We start from the raw sequence: 19,341 nt of genomic DNA, 5'->3' as shown, positions 1-19,341 counted from the left end.
ACCTTGGGAACAAATAAGCATGGATTTCATTTTCGGTGTTCCTTTGCTTGCTAGCAAGAATGACATGATTTGGACTATTGTCGATGGATTTGGCAAACAAGCTTATTTCATTACTTGTAAAAAGACACTGACTGCTCATTAAGCTGCACATATGTTCATCATCAAGAAAATCTTTGTGCATCATGGATTATCAAAAGTCATTATTTCTTATAGAGATAGAAAGTTTTGTAGTGGTTTTTGGACTACATTCTTTGACAATCTTGGTAAAAAGCTTGATTTTTCTACTGCTTTTCATCCTGAGTCATATGATCAAAGTGAAGTTACAAATAGCACCATTTTTTATTTGCTTAAATCCTATGTATCATCTCAACCTTTGGACTACATTGTTTGATTTGGACTACAATCTTGGTACAAAGCTTGATTTGCTTAGACCAAATCCATAATTTAGTGTAAGAGAGCATTCAAAAATCTCAAGAAAAGTACATGAAATATGTGAATCATAAACGCAAGCATGTCATCTTCTCAAAAATGAAGGGGACTATGTACTTATTTGCATTGAGAAAAGGAGACTCAAGTCTATAGAGACCGACCTTGTAGTTAAGCTAGCTCCTAGATTTTATGGACCTTTCAAGATTATTAATGATAATGCCTTTAAATTGGAGCTACATTCTAATTGGAATATTCTAATTGGAATATTCATGATTCTTTCCATGTTAGTCTTTTGAGACCATTCAAGGGACCTCTACCTTCTCATCCTATGCTAGAAGAACCTCCCAAATTAGTAGATAAAGAAGAACTTTTGAAACCTGATTCTATTATTGACCCTGGAGACCACCACTACACGCATTGGCAACACTTATGTCAAGTATCTTGTGACTTTACTGGCGGCCAACTAGCCCATTTGCCTAGATCACTACTAGACTGACCGTTCTGCAGCAAATTGAGCCTTCTTGTTTTGTAACAAACTTGTAATAGCCTCTTGATAAAACGGGTAGTACCCGTGGTTGTAATGCAAGAAAGGTGATTAATCGAATAAGGGGATAGAGGAGTTAGAGTGGACCTAGTCCACCTGGCTGAGATTGTAGGAGTGAGTGCATTATTGTCTAGATAGAGAGACTCATGTCAAGTCTACTCATGCCTTAAGGAGGACAGGAATAATACCAAATAGGGGCACAGGAGAGTTGAGTGAGCAGTTCATGAGCAGAGCATTGTACTATAGTACTCAAGAATGGACTGGTCCTTGTCTTACTATTGCTTTCTATCTATTCATATCTGTCTATTTAATGTTTAATCTTATGTTAAGTTATCCCTGTCTAGGTGTGGAAGACTGTCTGGAATCTAAATAGCCATATGAACTAACCCGCTTGCATTCATGTGCAATCTCCCCGCACTTAGGCAGATGGTAGCTCAATATCCTAGCATTGGTTGGGCACAACTACATTAGTCACTGCTCTTCCCGAGAGTCAACTAGGTGGTGCCCTTCTCTTGAGCATAACCTTTTGCAACAAGCCTAGCCTTATGGCGATCCACTGTGCCATCAGGCTTACGCTTCAATTTGTATACCCACTTAGTGCCAATGGCCCTCTTGCCATGGCGCCTGCCGCAGCCGCCTCTCTTTCCTCCTCTGGAATCGCCAGTTCTCAGGCGTCCGGGAGAGCCCTTTCCGACTTCGCGGGTCTAAGATGCACCAGTAGCCTCCCTCTTTCTAAGAAGAGCGACGATTTTGCTGTGAAAGTAGCAACTCAAACAGCAGCTGTTGGCTCTTCTGGACAAAAGAGGGCTGTAGCTGAAGCGAAGATCAAAGTGGCTATTAACGGATTCGGTAGGATTGGCCGGAACTTCATTCGCTGCTGGCACGGGAGAAAGGACTCCCCCCTGGACGTCATTGCTATCAACGACACCGGAGGAGTAAAGCAGGCCTCTCACCTTCTCAAGTATGACTCCATGCTTGGCATCTTCGACGCCGATGTGAAGGTGGCAGGTGATAACGCAATCTCCGTCGATGGAAAAGTGATTAAGGTGGTGTCCGACAGAAATCCTCTCAACCTTCCATGGGGGGCTCTGGGGATTGATCTTGTCATAGAGGGCACCGGTGTATTTGTGGATGCCGATGGTGCAGGGAAGCATATCACTGCAGGAGCTAAGAAGGTGCTTATTACTGCCCCAGGGAAAGGCGCAATTCCGACCTATGTGGTGGGAGTGAACGAGGAGAAGTACAGCCCAGAAGAACCCATCATTAGCAACGCTTCTTGCACCACCAACTGTTTGGCCCCCTTCGTGAAGGTGCTTGATGAGAAATTCGGGATCATTAAGGGTACCATGACCACTACGCACTCTTACACTGGAGATCAGCGTTTGCTGGACGCGAGCCACAGGGATTTGAGGAGAGCGCGGGCGGCTGCACTGAACATTGTGCCCACCTCAACGGGGGCAGCCAAGGCGGTGGCACTGGTGCTGCCCAATCTCAAGGGCAAGCTCAATGGCATTGCCTTACGGGTCCCCACTCCCAACGTGTCCGTTGTGGACCTGGTTGTGCAAGTAGAGAAGAAGACATTCGCGGAGGAGGTGAACGCCGCCTTCCGTGAGGCCGCCAGCAAGGAATTGAAGGGCATCCTCGCTGTGTGCGACGAGCCCCTGGTGTCTGTGGATTTCCGCTGCTCGGACGTGTCGTCTACCATCGACTCTTCCCTCACCATGGTCATGGGCGACGACATGGTCAAAGTCGTCGCTTGGTACGACAATGAGTGGGGATACTCCCAACGGGTCGTTGATCTTGCAGACATCGTCGCCAACAAGTGGAAGTGAGTATAGAGGGCATTTTGAGCTCATTTTTCCCGTTCATGGAGCTACTACGCGCTTGTATCAAATTTTTCTAAGACTATGCAACTTCAAAAAAAAAAAAAAAAGGTTTTTTCCCCCGTGCATTGTATATACGCCCATTATCTTCTAGGGCTAGTTATCTTTCATTTTTTGGCACTCATAATACACTACTGTGTTGTGCTCAAGCTTCCTCATCTTCTTGAAGTTGTGTGTGCATTCCTGCAACCCTAATTCCAACAATTGGTATCAGAGCAGGCTTCCTCCTCTCGGGCAGCATCACCGGCACCTGCCGCTTCATCTCCTCCGATTGCGACGAGGTTTCACGAGCGTCTGCAGGTTAGTATATGCCGTGGGAAAGCCCGAAGGGCTTGGTCATTTCAGAATTTTGATCTGAAGTCATTTCGCCCTCCGTTTTTGCATTCCAAGTACTGCGCAGGCAAAATCGTCCTACTGTGCAGATTTTCTGTCAAGATTAAAATCTGCAGGACAGGTGCCCATTCGTCTGTTTTGGGCTGTGCTACATAGCACAGGTCGATTTTATACAGGTTTACCTCTTACAGACAGCATTTACATCTAGTAGTACAGTCATTGGCCATGGCTGACAACAATGATGTATTCCGCATGTTGGCTGCTGAGGATAAGTTGGATGGCACCAACTATCCATTGTGGGCATATATGATGCGACATGTATTGGTAGCAAAGGGGTTATGGAACATTGTGCAGGGTATTGATGCACGTCCTATTGTGGCTGGGAATGCTGCAAACACATCAGAAACAGGTACTGTTGATGATGGTGCAGGCACAAGTGCTGTAGCAGCTGTTCGAGAACCACCACTTTCAGCAGAGCAGATTCGTTGGGATGGTAGAGATGCGCAGGCTCATGCCTTGATTGCGCTGTCTGTCAAACGTACCATTATCCCACATATTCGCTCCTGCAGGACTTCTAAGGATGCTTGGGATGTACTTGCCACATTGTATCAGGCAAGAAATGAGGCTCGTGTTGCTTACCTCCGAAAACAGTTGGAGAGTGAGCATATGAACGAAGGTGATTCTATGGATAGCTTTTTGACAAAGATCAAGGATTTCAAAGAGCAGCTCATTTCTGCAGATGAAATCTTGTCAGACAGTTCACTTGTGCAGACTGTTTTGAATGGTCTACCAGATTCTTATCAGGGTTTTGCTTCCACTCTTCGCTTGATGATGAAAGGCAATCCCAATGCCTTATCATTTGAGGAGTTAGTTTCTGTTTTGCTGCAAGAAGACCAGTCAAGGCAAAACAGGAATATTATGCGTGTCGCAGATCAAGCTTTCGTTGCTAGTCAGAGAAGCGGGAAAGGTAAAGCTGGCTTTTCTTCTAGTAAGCAGAAATCTGCAAATACTGCGCAACCAAAGAAGGAAGACAAAGATGAGAAGAAGGGTGACAAACAGAAGACATTTTGCAAGTACTGTAAGGGAAATGATCATGTCATCAAAGCGTGTCCTAAGCTGGCTGCGAAAGAGGCTAAGAAGAAAGAGGCTGGTATGGCTGTTGCAGATGCCTCTCCTTCTAACAATGAATCTGCTAATGTTGTGCTAGATACAGAATGGGCATTCAATGCGCAGTGCAGTTATGACCCATCTTTGCATGACACATGTATGTCTGCAGTAGATTCAAATGTATGGTACTTTGACAGTGGTGCCACTAAGCATATCACCTCGCAGCGCAGTTTATTCACTTTCCTTGAGTCTGCTCCCACAGGGAATACTGTCACTTGTGCCAATAACTCCTCTTATCCCGTTAAAGGAGTTGGAAAGATTGTGCTGAATGTTGCAAATGGAAACACCTTTACACTTTTTGATGCATTGTATGTGCCAGGGATCAAAAAGAATCTGCTGTCAGTCTCCGCATTTGCCAAAACAGGTTTGGTTGTAAAATTTGTGGATGACAGATGTACTGTTCATGATCTCTCTTGTGGTGACATCATTGTAGCATCTGGTTCACTATGTCGAGGGCTGTATAAGCTCAATATGGATGGCAAATGTGTAGAGGATTCAGCATGTGCTATTATGGATACGCAGGCTATTTCAGATGCAAAACTGTGGCATGCACGTTTTGGTCATCTGAATTTTGCAAGTTTGCTGCGCCTGCAGAAATCTGAAATGGTGTCTTCTTTGCCTAAGCTTGAGGCACCTGTCAAGCATGTTTGTGAGGGCTGCATATTGGGTAAAATGCAGCGTGCTTCCTTTCCCAAAGATGGATCAGTGAGAGCTGAACGCAGATTGCAGCTTGTTCACAGTGATGTTTGTGGTCCCATGCAAACTCCATCATTTGGAAACTACCTTTACTTCGTGACTTTCATTGATGATTTTACCAGGCATGCATGGGTATATCCTTTGAAGGCAAAGTCCGAAGTGTTTTTGTGCTTCAAACAGTTTTTGGTTATGGCTGAAAATGTGTCAGAAAGTAAGATGGGCACCCTCCGTTCAGATCGAGGGGGGGAGTATATGTCTTCAGAATTTAATGCATTTCTGGTTGAGCGTGGGATAAAACACCAATGTACAGTGCCGTATACACCACAGCAAAATGGTGTGGCTGAGAGAAAAAACAGGTCTCTCATGGAAATGGCAAGATGTATGGTTAAGAGTCAAAGTCTACCACATGGTTTTTGGCTTGAGGCTGTCATGTGTGCCACTTATGTACTAAACAGGTGTCCCACCAAAGCATTACAGGTTGTCACTCCATATGAGGCTTGGCATAGCCGCAAGCCATCTGTTGGCCATTTACGTGTTTTTGGTTGCCTGGCATATGCATTAGTGCCTGTGCAACATCGCAGAAAATTGGATGACAAAGCTGTCAAATGTATTTTTGTTGGATATAGTGCTGAGAGCAAAGGCTATCGTTTGTATCATCCACAGACAAAGCGCATTTTGGTTAGCCGTGATGTTGTATTTGTGGAAGATGCAGTTCAGCCCTTGGTTTCATGTACTAAGGAGACAGATATCAGCTCACGTGATGTCTATGATACATTGTTGCCTCTTTTCAGTGGTGCACAGTCAAGTGCAATACCTCATGAGGCAGTTTTTCAGCCTATGCAGGTTTTAAATGATGGCACAGATCAGCCTATATCTGATGCAGATGTGCATGATGCACTTGAGGATGAGAGACAAGAGATTGAGGGCTCTAAGAATATGCCTAGATGGCTGGTGCAGACTTTGCGTGACAGCAAGTTGGATGCCCCTTTGTCTAGTCGCACTCGTTCTGGCTCTCATGGTGCCTCTTATGCGTCAGATTGTTATGCATTGGCTGTTTCTAGTATGTGCGATGAAAGTGAGCCTGTTTCATTTGATGAGGCACAAAGTTCAGAAAATTGGATGGCTGCTATGCAAGCAGAATACGATGCTATTATGAAGAATGGTACATGGTCTTTATGTGACTTGCCCCCTGGCAAGAAGGCCATTGGCACTAAGTGGGTATACAAATTGAAGCGTAAGCCTGATGGCACAGTGGATCGCCATAAGGCTAGGCTTGTTGCAAAAGGTTATGCTCAAGAGAAGGGCATTGATTTTGATGAGACTTTTGCTCCCACATGTCGTATGACCACTGTTCGTAGCATCTGTGCATTAGCAGCTCATAATGGTTGGAATGTACATCAGCTGGACATAAAGACTGCGTTCTTAAATGGAGATTTGCATGAGGAGGTGTATGTATCGCAGCCTCGTGGTTTTGTTCAAAGAGGGCAGGAAAACAAAGTGTGCAGGTTAAAAAAGGCTTTATATGGTTTAAAGCAAGCTCCACGAGCTTGGTATGAAAAAATACATGCATATTTGACTGCACATGGGTTTCAGAATAGTCCAACAGAAAGCACTTTATATGCTAAACGTGTGGATGGTGTACATCTAATCATTGCTCTCTATGTCGATGACATGCTGCTCACAGGACCAAATGAGAGTCATATTGCTGATTTTAAGGCTGATTTGAATGCCTCTTTTGAGATGTCAGATTTGGGGCATTTGCATCATTATTTGGGGATACAATTTAAGCAGTGTGATGGAGGTATTGCTTTGTGTCAGACAAAGTATATTGAAACATTGTTGCGGAGATTTGGCCTTGAAGACTGCAAGCCTATTGCTACTCCAATGGAGACAGGTTTGAAGTTGAGTCTTCATGATGCTGGAGATCACTTTGATGTCACACTCTATCAGACAGCTGTTGGTTGCCTCATTTATGTATGCATTACGAGGCCAGACATTCAGTTTGCAGTCTCACAAGTGAGCAGATTTATGCATAGCCCAGGCATTAAGCATTGGCAGGCAGTGAAGCGTATCTTTCGCTATTTGAGTGGTAATCGGCATCTTGGGTTGTTTTATCCCAAGGGGGGATCATTGCCGCCAGATTTACATGCTTTTTCAGATTCTGACTGGGCTGGTTGTTATGACACACGCGTGTCCACGAGTGGTTTTTGCTTCATGCTTGGAAGCTCATGCATATCATGGTTGAGCAAGAAGCAGCCTACTGTGGCCACTTCTAGTTGTGAAGCTGAGTACAGGGCAGCTTTCACAGCTACGGTTGAGTGTGTGTGGCTCAGACGCCTTATGGCTGATTTGGGTGTTGGGCAGCCATCTGCCACCACCATCTTCACTGACAGTCAGAGCGCATTGGCAGTTGCGCGGAACCCAGTGTTCCATGCTCGTACGAAGCACATTGAGGTGCACTACCATTATGTCAGGGAGAGACTCTCTGCAGGAGAGATCAGTTTGGCTTATGTGCCAACACAGGATAACCTTGCAGACCTTTTCACAAAGGCTCTGCCTCGTGAGAAGTTCGAAGCTTTTCGCAAAGCTTTGGGCTTACTCCCTTTTGTGGATTCGTCCACATAGCTAGACACTTCCCTATACATGAGTGCTAGCTCTTGTTCACCGCATCACTCCAGGGGGGATTTGTTACCATATTATAGTAGTGATGTGTGTGAACACACTTAGGACCGCCGGGGCACTTTTTCCCTCACTAGGAGGTTTTTTCCCCCGTGCATTGTATATACGCCCATTATCTTCTAGGGCTAGTTATCTTTCATTTTTTGGCACTCATAATACACTACTGTGTTGTGCTCAAGCTTCCTCATCTTCTTGAAGTTGTGTGTGCATTCCTGCAACCCTAATTCCAACAGTCTAGAACCACATAAGTGCTAGGTCTTGACCAGACACTTACACTTTTGGTGATCCTTATGGTGGGGAATTGGTACGCCAGGTAGGGGAGTAGGAAGATAGAGGTTAGCTCTAGGTTAGTCCTACACAGTTAGTTAGGAGAGTGAAGCTAGTTGAAATAGATCTAGAAAGGAAGTGCGCACACACTGGTGTTAGGAATGTTTAAGAGAGAGTCATTAGAGTACAATGGAGTATGTATGGAGAAAGAAGGTAGCACAAATAGAGCAATGTGACACCGGACAAGACAAAGCTATAGAACACAAAGGACAATTGCATCATCCAAGAAGACTCATAGAAGGGATTCCACGTCAACTGGAAAGACAGATTTAGGAACCACTAAGAAATCAATAAGCAAATCACCAGGAGCCACAAAATAGGAGGTAGGAATCTCAAGAAGAAGAAGAACTGGTAGCTATGGGAAGGATGTCTCTAAAGTACCCTAAGTTCAAGGGAAAGAGTGAGGAGGATCTAGATGCCCACATCTTTACCTTTGAAACCACATTCCTGGCCAACTGGAGCTCTGTTTCCCATAAAAAATAGAGTAATTTCAAGCAATGCTAATGCACCTAGATTAGACCAACCAACCTTCTCCAGCCACATTGAGCCAGTGGTTTATGAGAGGACTGAGGAAAAATCTCCAGACGGTAGTAGCCTCATATGACTTGGATGCCCTCACCTTTGAACAAGTGGTGGTGGCACGAGCTACCATAGCTGAGGAGGGGATCTTGAAGCAAACAAGCAAACAAGCAAAGACCCCAAGAAGCAGAAGAAGGACAAAACGAAAAAGAAGGAGGAAGCCGAATTCCAGAGAAGACGCCTCAGAATTAGAGTCTACTCAGGAGTCGGATGTCAAAGAGTGAAAGCCCAAAAAAAGAAAGTTAGGAAGTAGGCAATAAATGTTTAGGAAGAACTAAAGGCCGCCCTAGCCAAGATTTCTGGTGGAGGACATGTAGGATCTAGACTCAGACCAGATGTCTAGTGCACAAGGCGTAATAATCAAGGTCACGTGTGAAGGAGGAGTTCTAGTTAAGGAACACCCAAAAGATATGCACTATCTACGGGAGAACAATCACACTGGCAGAAACGTGTTTCTGCAACACTCGGAACAAGAATCCAAGGGTGTAGGCAGCAAGCCCTAGTTGTTAACCAAGTCGCCATAGGATCTCAGGTCAATAGACCGCACGAAAGAGGTGGTGGTGGATTTGGACAAAGGGGAGCTTGTTTTGACTGCAATGGTCTAGGACATAGATAAAATGACTTCCCCATATTTCAGCACCATCAACAGGAACTGCAAGAGGCAAGGCCACAAAGGGAGGCAAACCCAGTAGGAGCTAATGCAACTATAAACATGGTAAAGTGGACCATGGGGCATGTAAAAAACAAGTAAATCCACTAGAGGTGATGGCTGTGACAAGATCACAAGGACTTGTCAAGACGCTGACAAGCCGGAATGTCAAGCCAAAATAGAAATAGAAGCTAGAACCATGGGCAGGGTATAGCAGAGAGCTCGTGAACAAATCACCAAGTTGGTGATTATTGTGCAGAGAGCACAAGGGATGGTGAGGACAATGTAGGAAATCCCACCCTGGGAGAGCATTTTGAGGAATATCTGGATAGGACAAACCTAGTCAAGAAAAGAGAAGAAATTGGAGTAGGAAAGAAATCGATGTGTAATGGTAAAGCAACCAAAGAAAGGATTACCAAGTGCCAACTGGAGCCAATTATAGCCCATAGTAGCAGAAGTGTCTCCAAAATGGAAACGGAGGAAAATCTAGAAGAAATCCAGATAAGAAAACTGATAAGGGAAAGTCAGGAAAAGGAAAGAGAAGCAAAAGAGGAAGAAGGAAGAATGTACAAAGGCCAAGGCATGCCAACTAACAAGGAGAAAAGTAGCAACTCTGTGAAGGAATATGACATGTGGGAGGATCTCAGCAAGATGAAATTGAACATCACACTAGACCAAATGCTGAATTTGGTTCCCAATTATAGGCAAAAGCTGAATTTGGTTCCCAATTATAAGCAAAAGCTGTGTCTGGTCATAGTGCCAAATGAGAAACTGGTGCAGATGCCCATGTAGGAATCGAAAAACCCAACAACAGAGCAGAATGCAAGATTGTGGAAAAAGTCCAAGATTGTGACACGTCCAAAAGTGACCATCAAGATCAGAGGACACAGACAATGACAAGGGTCATTCTGGATGGAGGATCAGGAGTGAACATAATATCAGATAGTCTGGCTAAAAAGCTAGGAATTATTGACATGCAACTAGCTTTGTTCCAGATCTGCATGATTGACTAGAGTTGAGTCCGACTAGTTGTTGGGATAATCAGGGGGGGGAAATAGAAGTGGTAGGATGCATCTTCACTTCCGTGTTCATAGTCCTCAAAATGACTAAGATAGTGGGTGCATATCCCATGCTCTTGGTGGGAAGACCATGGCTCAGAAGTGAAAGGATAAAGCACAACTAGGATACATACCAGATCATGATCAGGAGAGGAAAAAAGAAGGTCTGCATTTCGGTCGTAGGAAAAGACAAACTAAATCTGGCCAGTTGACCAATGCAGGCAGAGGGGGTGGAAGATGATTTCCCCGATGTGCACAACTCTTCCTTATAGACGGAGAAAAACCCAGCTGGTGTAGAATGAAATGCTGCAATTCTCGTCTAACTTGTCCTTTCCTGAGTACATGTCTAGATATAATAGAATTAAGAAAGTCATTCATGGTGGTAGCGGGATAGCTCTACAAGATGAGCATCGATCAAATACTGAGAAGATGCATCCCGGAACATGAGCAACAAGTTGTGCTAGCAGAACCGCACCAAGGAATAAGCAAAGGGCATTTTTCCAGAGAAGTCATTGGGTAGAAAAGTTTCCAAATAGGATTTCGGTGGCCATCTACATTGAGAGACGCACACAAGTTTGCAAAGGAGTGCGATATGTGCCAGAGGCTGGGGAAACCGTGAACGATGCAGATAGAATGCTACACACCCCAATATTGCCCTTAAGCCATTCTAGAAGTGGGTTTTTGACTTTGTTGGCCCATTCAAAGCCAGTAGCTCAATGAACAGGAAACAAATACATTCTGGTGGCTATAAATTACTGCACAAAATGGGTAGAGGCCAAGGCCCTGAAAGACTATAAGGCATTACTAGTAGCAAAGTTTCTCTATGAAACTATCATGAAAAGATTTGGATGCCCACTAGAGATAGTCAGCGAAACCAAGGGACCCACTTCCTTTATGAAGTGATTAGGAAACTAACAGAGCAGCATATGATAATACATAAGAAGTCAATAGTCTACTACCACAGGAAAATGGGCAAGCAGAATCCAAAATAAAATCTTGAAGGGAATACTGGTCAAGATAGTGAATGAGAATAAGACGAATTGGGACACAAAGCTTCACTTAGCATTGTGGGCATTTTGAACAGCATATAAGAATGTAATAGGACTTACACCTTTCAACATGGTGTATGGACTAGAGACAGTAGTGCCCAAAGAGTTTCTAACACAGAGCATCAGGACTAGCATAAAGGCTCTCTCCGGTTGAATCAGAGGATTGAGCAACTCCGTAAGCTAGATGAAAGGAGACTGCACAATGCATGGACATATGAGATCGTATAGAAAATGAGAAAGTTGCAGGTGGACAAGAACACAAAATTCAAGATCTTTGAAGAAGAAGGAGATGTAGTCTTGCTATTCTCAAGAATAGAACCCCACCCACACGAAAATTGAAAGTGAGATGGACAGGCCTATTTAGAATTGTCAGAAAAATGGGGATAAGAACGTTTGCGCTAGCAAGTCAGGATGGAGAAAGCCTAAGGAATTTGGTGAATGGGAATAAGCTGAAGACTTATTATGGAAGAATGTCAAAACTAGCAAGACAAGTATGTCCAAAAGGAAAAGTTTGTCCAAATCTAGATCCATATCCGAAGTATGTCCACCACAACTAGTAGAAGCGTCTAGTCAGGATCTGGAAAATACCCAACCAGAAGAGTTTGAATCCAGTCAAGGTCAAAAATCAAGCCAAGATTCTAGAGAAAATAAAAATAGAAGAGAACAAAATGCAAAATTAGGATGTACATATGTAAATATGATTACAATGTGCACAGAAATTGAGAAGCTAGTTGGCAATAGGGTGGAGGTGGCGGGAAAATTGAGGTTGCCACCCTGAAAAAGGGTGCATGGATGGAAAGGGAAACGTGTCACGTCACCGTCACCTATTCTTAGCCTAGTTGCCTATTCGCATGGATGAAAATGGAAACATGTTGCGTCCCATCACCTATTCTCAACCTAGCCATTAATGACCTTGGAAATGGTGGAGTAAACACTCATGGTCATATTGTGAAAGGGATTTGAAGAAATCATGGAGATGTCAAGCAGTTATGGATGTACCTAGAGAAGGCATGCATCACGACAATGGCAAACTACCTCTCCATTGAAAGCCTAATTCGAAAATCATTGTGGAAAAATTTCTTGTTATCCCATGCTTTAAGCTCTGCTGTTTCTAAACTCTGCTTTCACCCATGCCTCTCAACCCCAGCACACCCAAAGGCCAGAAAAATGGTGGAATTTGAGTACCTCTCATCCACCCTATATAAGGAGGCAGACAAGCATGCCTAGTGTGGTGGTTGGAGAAGATGGGATTGAAGGAGTTTGCGGAGTTGCTCTAGGAGGAGCTGTAACAAAACTTCAAGGCCATGGAGCAGTTGGATCAATTGCAAAAATCAAATATCATTACACTCCCATCAAGTGAGAAAAGAATATCCAATCCTCTCTATTTGGCTGAAGTATTTAAACTTCCGGGTGAGGCGGAGGTTGAGGTCAAGCTAGCCGATGAGGATGATTTTATTAAGGAGTTTGGCCCGCTAGAGGAGAAGGCCAAAGAATTCAAAATCACAGGCACGATAGCCAAAGACCGATAGAAGTAAATGCACTTTGTGGTGGAGATAATCAATCTCACCCAAAAGCTGTATTGCATGCAGCAAACTGCTCAAGGAGGACTTGGCCGAAATTGGCAAGTCCATCTTGTCACACCAGCTAGAGCAGCAATAAGCACAAGCAGTTGGGGAAAGCGCAGTTTGATCTCACTGCCCCACTAGTGCTATGAACTTTCCAAAGACCATTGATACATATTGGTGTAGGGAGCTCTTAGCTACTTACAACACTGCATGATCGATGGCCTAAAAGAGATGACAAAACTACATGTGGTCATCAAGGAGAAGGATGCCATCATCCAGATAGTGAGAAGCCAGTAGTAGGAATAGGAAGAGTTGCATAGGAGGAGGATGGAGGCAGAGTGCCTAGAAGAAATGCAGAGCCAGATTAGAAACCTCTAGAAGGTTAACGAGGAGATCATCAGAGAAGAAATGGGGAAGATGAGGGAGGCACTGGCCTAGAAAGAGCAGGCTTATGGAAAATTGCGAGAAGACCTAGACAGGGCTAGGGGAAGCCAGGCCGCAACAAAAGGCCAGGTCACCTTGATCCAAGAAGAGTAGTTATTGACACTTACTTTTAGAATGTATCAAAACTATGAACACTTTGAAAAAGTTATCCAAATCCAACTTTAGCAAACACCTATTTCTTTAAAACGTTGGATTATTGTGGTACTCTCATAAACATAAAATGTTGTTATTATTTTTCAATTACAACTTTGAATCACTTCCATCACCACTTGCTCTCGATGTTTCCATTTTCTACCAACTCTCTCCTGGGTTGTCAACCATTCTATATGATGTTATCTAGTTGTGTTATTTTCATATCTTTCTTTCCTCACTTCATATATGCCCTACGGAACAGCTTCTGTATCATTGAATTTGGACTTTATTAATTAGTACTCATACCTTATCTCTATTTTCCTATACTACCATTGGAATAACTACCTCATGGGATTGGAATCATGGATTCCACCTCCATGCTACGTTGCTTTTGGGGAATCTGCATCAAGCTTGCCAGTGATGAGGGAACTCAGCTGCTGCTCTGCTGATGCTAAATTTGAAACATCAAACATACATTTCAATGTTTTCAAATCGCCCAACAAGATGTCATTTTACCTCGTATTCACCTAACCCATCAACATGCAAAACTTCACCATTGTTTTTTCATCGTAAAATATCTGGTATCTCTGTTAAGTTAAAAAAAATCTTCAGTACTTCATGGTTCTCTGTTAAGTCAAATGTAACCCTAAAATCCTCATTCTCATGTGTTGTGAATACAAGAGTGCTCTTGCCTTATCTCCTTGGTTTCCTTCTCCTGCGTGTGTGAGAGAGAGAGAGAGTGAGCGAGAGAGCGATCGAGTACTGTGTAGCGGCACGGCGGTGGAGAGGCGGTAGAGCGGCGACGGCGGCTCCTTCTTCACTACTGCGACGCGGGAATCCTTCAAGGCGGCAGTTGAGCGGTGAGTGACACACCCTTTGCATTCTGTTTGAGCTTCCTTCCCTGGTTGTATGCTTGCAGCCATTCGTGGCTCGCATACGGTGTCTGGCAAGGCCCCAGCTACGACCTGTGCGGCAAAAGCGCATATTTTTGGCGCCGCTGCCGGGGAGTTGCCCTGCACCAAGCTCCAGTTTGCAGCTCGGGCTGCTGCGTGAAGTTTAATTTACACTGTAGGAAAGGCATCTGCGTTGCTGTTGAGGTGTTTCTGTGGTTTTCAATCTTTGTTTCTGCAATTTGTCTTCTGCATTTCTGTTTCTTTTGTTATTTTTCCGCTCCGCATGTGGGCGTGCATTCTGTTATCTGGTTTGGACAACAAAGAAAAAGAACGATTATTTTTTATTGTTTTAGCATTTGAAATTGTTATTTGCATTGTTGAAAAGTTAGGAAAGCAACAAAACAAACAATTGCATCAATACTTGCATGGTGGGAACTCCTTAAAAATAAAGATCCATTCATTATATTGCTTGATATTGTTTGTATATTCATGCTACAAAGGAACAATCTAGAAAATATGAACTAAAAAAAGTAAGATTTGTACCCCCAAATCCTTGATTTTTGGTTGAAACCATGTTGTCGTGATTCTATGGTCTGTAAAATCATGGCCGTGATTTTCGATCATCATGTCATGATTCTCTGACAAGTAAAGTTGTCTCACCAACATTAAAGGTGCCTTATCTGACAGATTTCATCTTATCCAATCGTGATCATAGATCACAGCCCGTAATTGTCAATCAATGGCCGTGTGACTACCATGTCAAAAATCAGGCCCGTGATTGACTGACACAATGCAACACAAACATAAGAACCCTAAAACCACACACTCAACAAGAAAAGGGGCACCACCTAGTTATGTGTGTGAACTAGGACACCAAAGATCTTCCCTTGTAGCCAATCAATACAAGCTAACCATATACATCAATCAAAAGGCACACACACCCTCAACAAACACTCATAAAACATATGATATTGTGTGTGGAGGAGACTAGCATAACACAAATAGATGCAAACTTGGAGAAGAACTTAGAGAGACAATATAAGCTTGATTTTGTTGTCGGTATACACATGGTCTTAAGGTTACGGGAGCCCTCTCACCATACAACCCTCTTACCATGGATTGAAAGGCAACAAATCAACAACAGGTCCTCAAGCTACCAAGCATAAAATCACACCACAAAATACAAGGATCGAATTTACCTTAAATCAAACATCGGACCACTTTGTTAAATCAACTTTGGAGATGTAGGAGTCCAAGATTTTGTACACAATTGCACCCAAACTACTAATCTTATTTATGCAACAAAGGCAAGATACAATTATGATAAGGAGTATGGCATCACTCAAGCCCTCACAATGACATAACTAGCTTCAAGCTTCTCTATGCAATCAAAGGTATTGATATATAGAGAGAGCTCACAAGTTCACTATCTCCTTACACACTAGCATTAGGAGTGGTGTACAATGTGTGTAATCCCCACTTAAAAGGAATGGAGGGGCTCTTTTTATAGGTTTGAGAAGTCCCAATTAGCTTAATCAATTTTAATATGAGAAATCATAGATTATGGATTTTTTATTTTGAAATGAGAGTGGGCCTCTTCTTATCCCTTGAGTCACATAGATGTGGGCTCAAGGTGATGGGCTCAAGGTGAGAGAATTATTGAAGGTGAGAGGAGAGTGTGATGTAGAGGTTTGAGCAAATAACTTGTAGTAATGCCTACTCAAAAAGTAGTAGAGTGGGTGCTTATTTATATATGTTTAGTGGTTAGTACTATAAAAGGTTAGTAGTACAATATACAAATGGGTGAGAAGGGCTGAGAGGTTGAGTGAGAAGAGTAAATATTTGGAAAGATCCTTTGTGTGGTTGAAAGCTCAAAGAAGCTTGGACTCACCCATGTGTAGATCTTTAAGTTAACCGTCGGTCTCCTTCTTGCATTCGACGCCACAAAAGTTGATTGGGATGAAGAACATGGGGGTTTTTGTAGAAGAAACTCCTATATTTGCAGAGGTTAATATGATACAGTCATGCTGAATTTTTATGTATTTTTTTGAGATTGGGAAAATAATTTAGTAACATGGGAGTAGTAGGGAGAGAAATGGAGATGAGATATGGGTGTAGAGTAGATATGAGAGCAAATGGAGATGGAAGGAGAGGGCAAAGGTGAAGAGGGTGAGAGAAGACATGAAGTTTGCAGGTTTGATGGAGTGAGAAAGGAATGAGTAAGTGTGTAGGTGATGAATGTGTAAGGGAGGTGAGAAGAGACTAGGTGTACCTTGTCAAAAGGTGGGCAGACTGGGGTCCAATAAAAAATTCATATCTCACCGTCATTAGCTCCAAAAATTCTCAAAAAATTTGAGCATATTTTTGAGCTCACTAGCTAACTTTTGTCTCTCGATGACTAGTCCAAATTCGGAGTGGAGGTGGGCGCCAAAAATTCAGCAGAATCATGTATTTTTTAAATTTTCAAAATCTTTGTGTGGGTCCCCATCAGTGGAATTTCTTGATAGCTCCAAGAGTGAGCCCTCAAAACATCATATCCTGACCTTAGAGACTCAAGTGTATGTGGACACTTGCATGGAGGAGATTTTTTCCATTTTATAGAAGGATTTACATAATAAGAAAAAAATAAGCTAGTACTTTAACTAGTCAACATATCATGATAATATGGTTATTATGATAGAAAAATTTAAAAAAAAAAGATCTAATTGTGAATAAAAATACTAAAATAAAATATACAAAAATAATTGATATATGAAAAACAAAAATACTATACTATGAAAGTCAAAAGGGAGCGACCCCTCATTATTTTAGGGTAAATGAGAGAATAAAAGATGAAATTAGGTAGTAGATTTTTTATTTTTTTATTTTTATTTTTATTTTTTTGGCTTTCTACACGGTATGGGTAGAAATGTGAGGGCATAGGATTTACTTATGCATGGTGAAGTTGAAGCATATGTACAATGATGGTCCACCAAAAGTATTATGAAGAAAAAATAATAATAAATAAATAAATAAAAATATACTTAGGTTTTGTAATACACACACCTAATGAAGTATTTACATAATTAGAGAAAATAGAGACCCCTATATTTAGGCCCTTATATGAAATGAAATATTTACACAAAATAGGTTGTAATAATTTTATTTATTTTTGATAAGTAGCTAGCAAAAACTTTTTTTTAATAATATAAAAATAACGCACACACACCTATTTACAGTGAAAAGATATTTATGACAAAGAGTTTATGTGATTTTCCTTGGTCGAGGTAGCTCCCTGTGGTAATGTGAATAGTCGAAAAAACGGCTATCAGTATCAAGGAACTCATTTGAACATTTATTGGACTTTTTTGGGTGAAGATCATCACCATGATTTTGGAGAGGATCACGCGGCGACCACAACTCTCAGTCCTGCAGGATCACATCAACTGATATCTTTAGAATCAATAAGAAAAGTGCTCACAAGTGTTCCTAGGGACTTCTTAGGGAAAGTGCTCTCACGGGTGTTCCTAGGGACTTCCTGACACTAGGGAAAGTTATGAATAACTGAGAATAAATAATAATTTTGATGTTATTTCTATCATAGATGATCATGCCCATGATTTCTACTCATGATTGTGATTGTACAAAAATTTGTTAAGTGTAGATGTGATAATTTCAAGTGTGTAAATCCATATTTAGCCAATTAAAATCATTTCATGCACTTAAGATTGGAAAGGCTTGTTGTTGGTGACGACATCGCCCCTAAATGATAGTGCATCAAGCTAACCAAGATCCTACCACAAAGAAGCTTAGGGTGCAACTTACTCCAAGAATTCAAAGGGATTCTATAAGTTCCCAAAAATAATAGGAGCAATATATTTTACCACTTCCAAAGAGTTGGAGATTGAGTAAAGGATGAGGGAGGACAAGGCCAACTTAGGAGGCTTGAAAAAGAGAAGATCAACCTAGATCTCTACAAGGAGTTGTAAACATACATGGATCATGGGAAGTGTGTGTGCAATAAGGAACTATGGTGGCGCATACTCAACATAAGCCATGATTAGTGAAAGCAATTAACTTTGTAGAGTGATTAAGAAGATGATAACAAGAGAGTACTAGGCAAGTGTATTCATTAACAATAACAAGCACCTTCTTCATTACCATCATGCTCATAATATAGGCCTTGGGTTATATTGTGAGTGGCTCATCCACATGCTCCATGCACCCTTGTGCCATCCATGTGTTCATAAATGCCCACATGCCTTGACTTTCCATGTGCCTACTTTTTGACAATTGACCACCTTTTACATTCAGCCTTGGCTAGAGGGAAGAGAGCACACAAGGTGAGAGGCTAAAAATCTTCTTCTTCTTCACTCAACATCATTCAACACACCATATACAAGATAAGAGTACTCACAATATGAAAGGTACTCAACCAAATACATATGAGGGTTCTCTATAGTGTGAACCCAACTAAATGAGCTGGCGCTATAACTATGCCAGTCTCCAGAAAGTCTCCAGAATGGCTGTCACACAGCCTGTCATCCCACTGGCCCCATATCACCCATGATCTCACCAACCATGCCAGTAGTGTAAGTGTGGGGCCTATCCCCAAGGTGGGTCATCAGTGTCCACTGCCTCACTAGACGAGCTCGATATCTCAACACTCCCCCTCGAGCTCAACTCCATCTCATGTACACCCACAGCGAATCTGCGGAGCTTCTTTATACCCAATGCTTTGGTGAAGATGTCAGCTACCTAATCCTCTGTGCTGACATAAACAAGGTCAAGTTCTCCTACCAAGACCTTCTCTCTGACGAAGTGGTAGTGGACCTCTATATGCTTCGTGCGAGCATGAAAAATTGGGTTCCTAGCCAACTGTATAGTGCTAATGTTATCACAGAAAATGACAACTTGTCTATCCACTGATAGACC

The 19,341-nt window shown here is 42.5% G+C and overlaps 1 protein-coding gene across 1 annotated transcript; it reads left to right on the top strand.

Annotated features, from left to right (window-relative positions):
* The first annotated feature begins 1,590 nt into the window (after nt 1-1,590).
* LOC147617308 (glyceraldehyde-3-phosphate dehydrogenase A, chloroplastic) lies at nt 1,591-2,902 on the top strand. The gene has a single exon (XM_086776958.1). It carries the CDS (start codon nt 1,591-1,593, stop codon nt 2,803-2,805), a length of 1,215 nt encoding a protein of 404 aa, XP_086633084.1. The 3' UTR covers nt 2,806-2,902.
* Nucleotides 2,903-19,341: the final 16,439 nt, after the last annotated feature.

This window comes from Cibotium barometz, chromosome 37, assembly GCF_041138505.1.
Source record: "Cibotium barometz isolate CiBa-2024 chromosome 37, ASM4113850v1, whole genome shotgun sequence".
Taxonomy (NCBI): Eukaryota; Viridiplantae; Streptophyta; class Polypodiopsida; order Cyatheales; family Cibotiaceae; genus Cibotium; species Cibotium barometz.
Note: the sequence above shows the minus strand (reverse complement) of the source record. Positions and strands in the feature narration are given on the sequence as shown.

Bases quoted from the DNA above. Each gene is read 5' to 3' on its own strand.
- LOC147617308 (XM_086776958.1), top strand. From the start codon at position 1,591: ATGGCGCCTGCCGCAGCCGCCTCTCTTTCCTCCTCTGGAATCGCCAGT.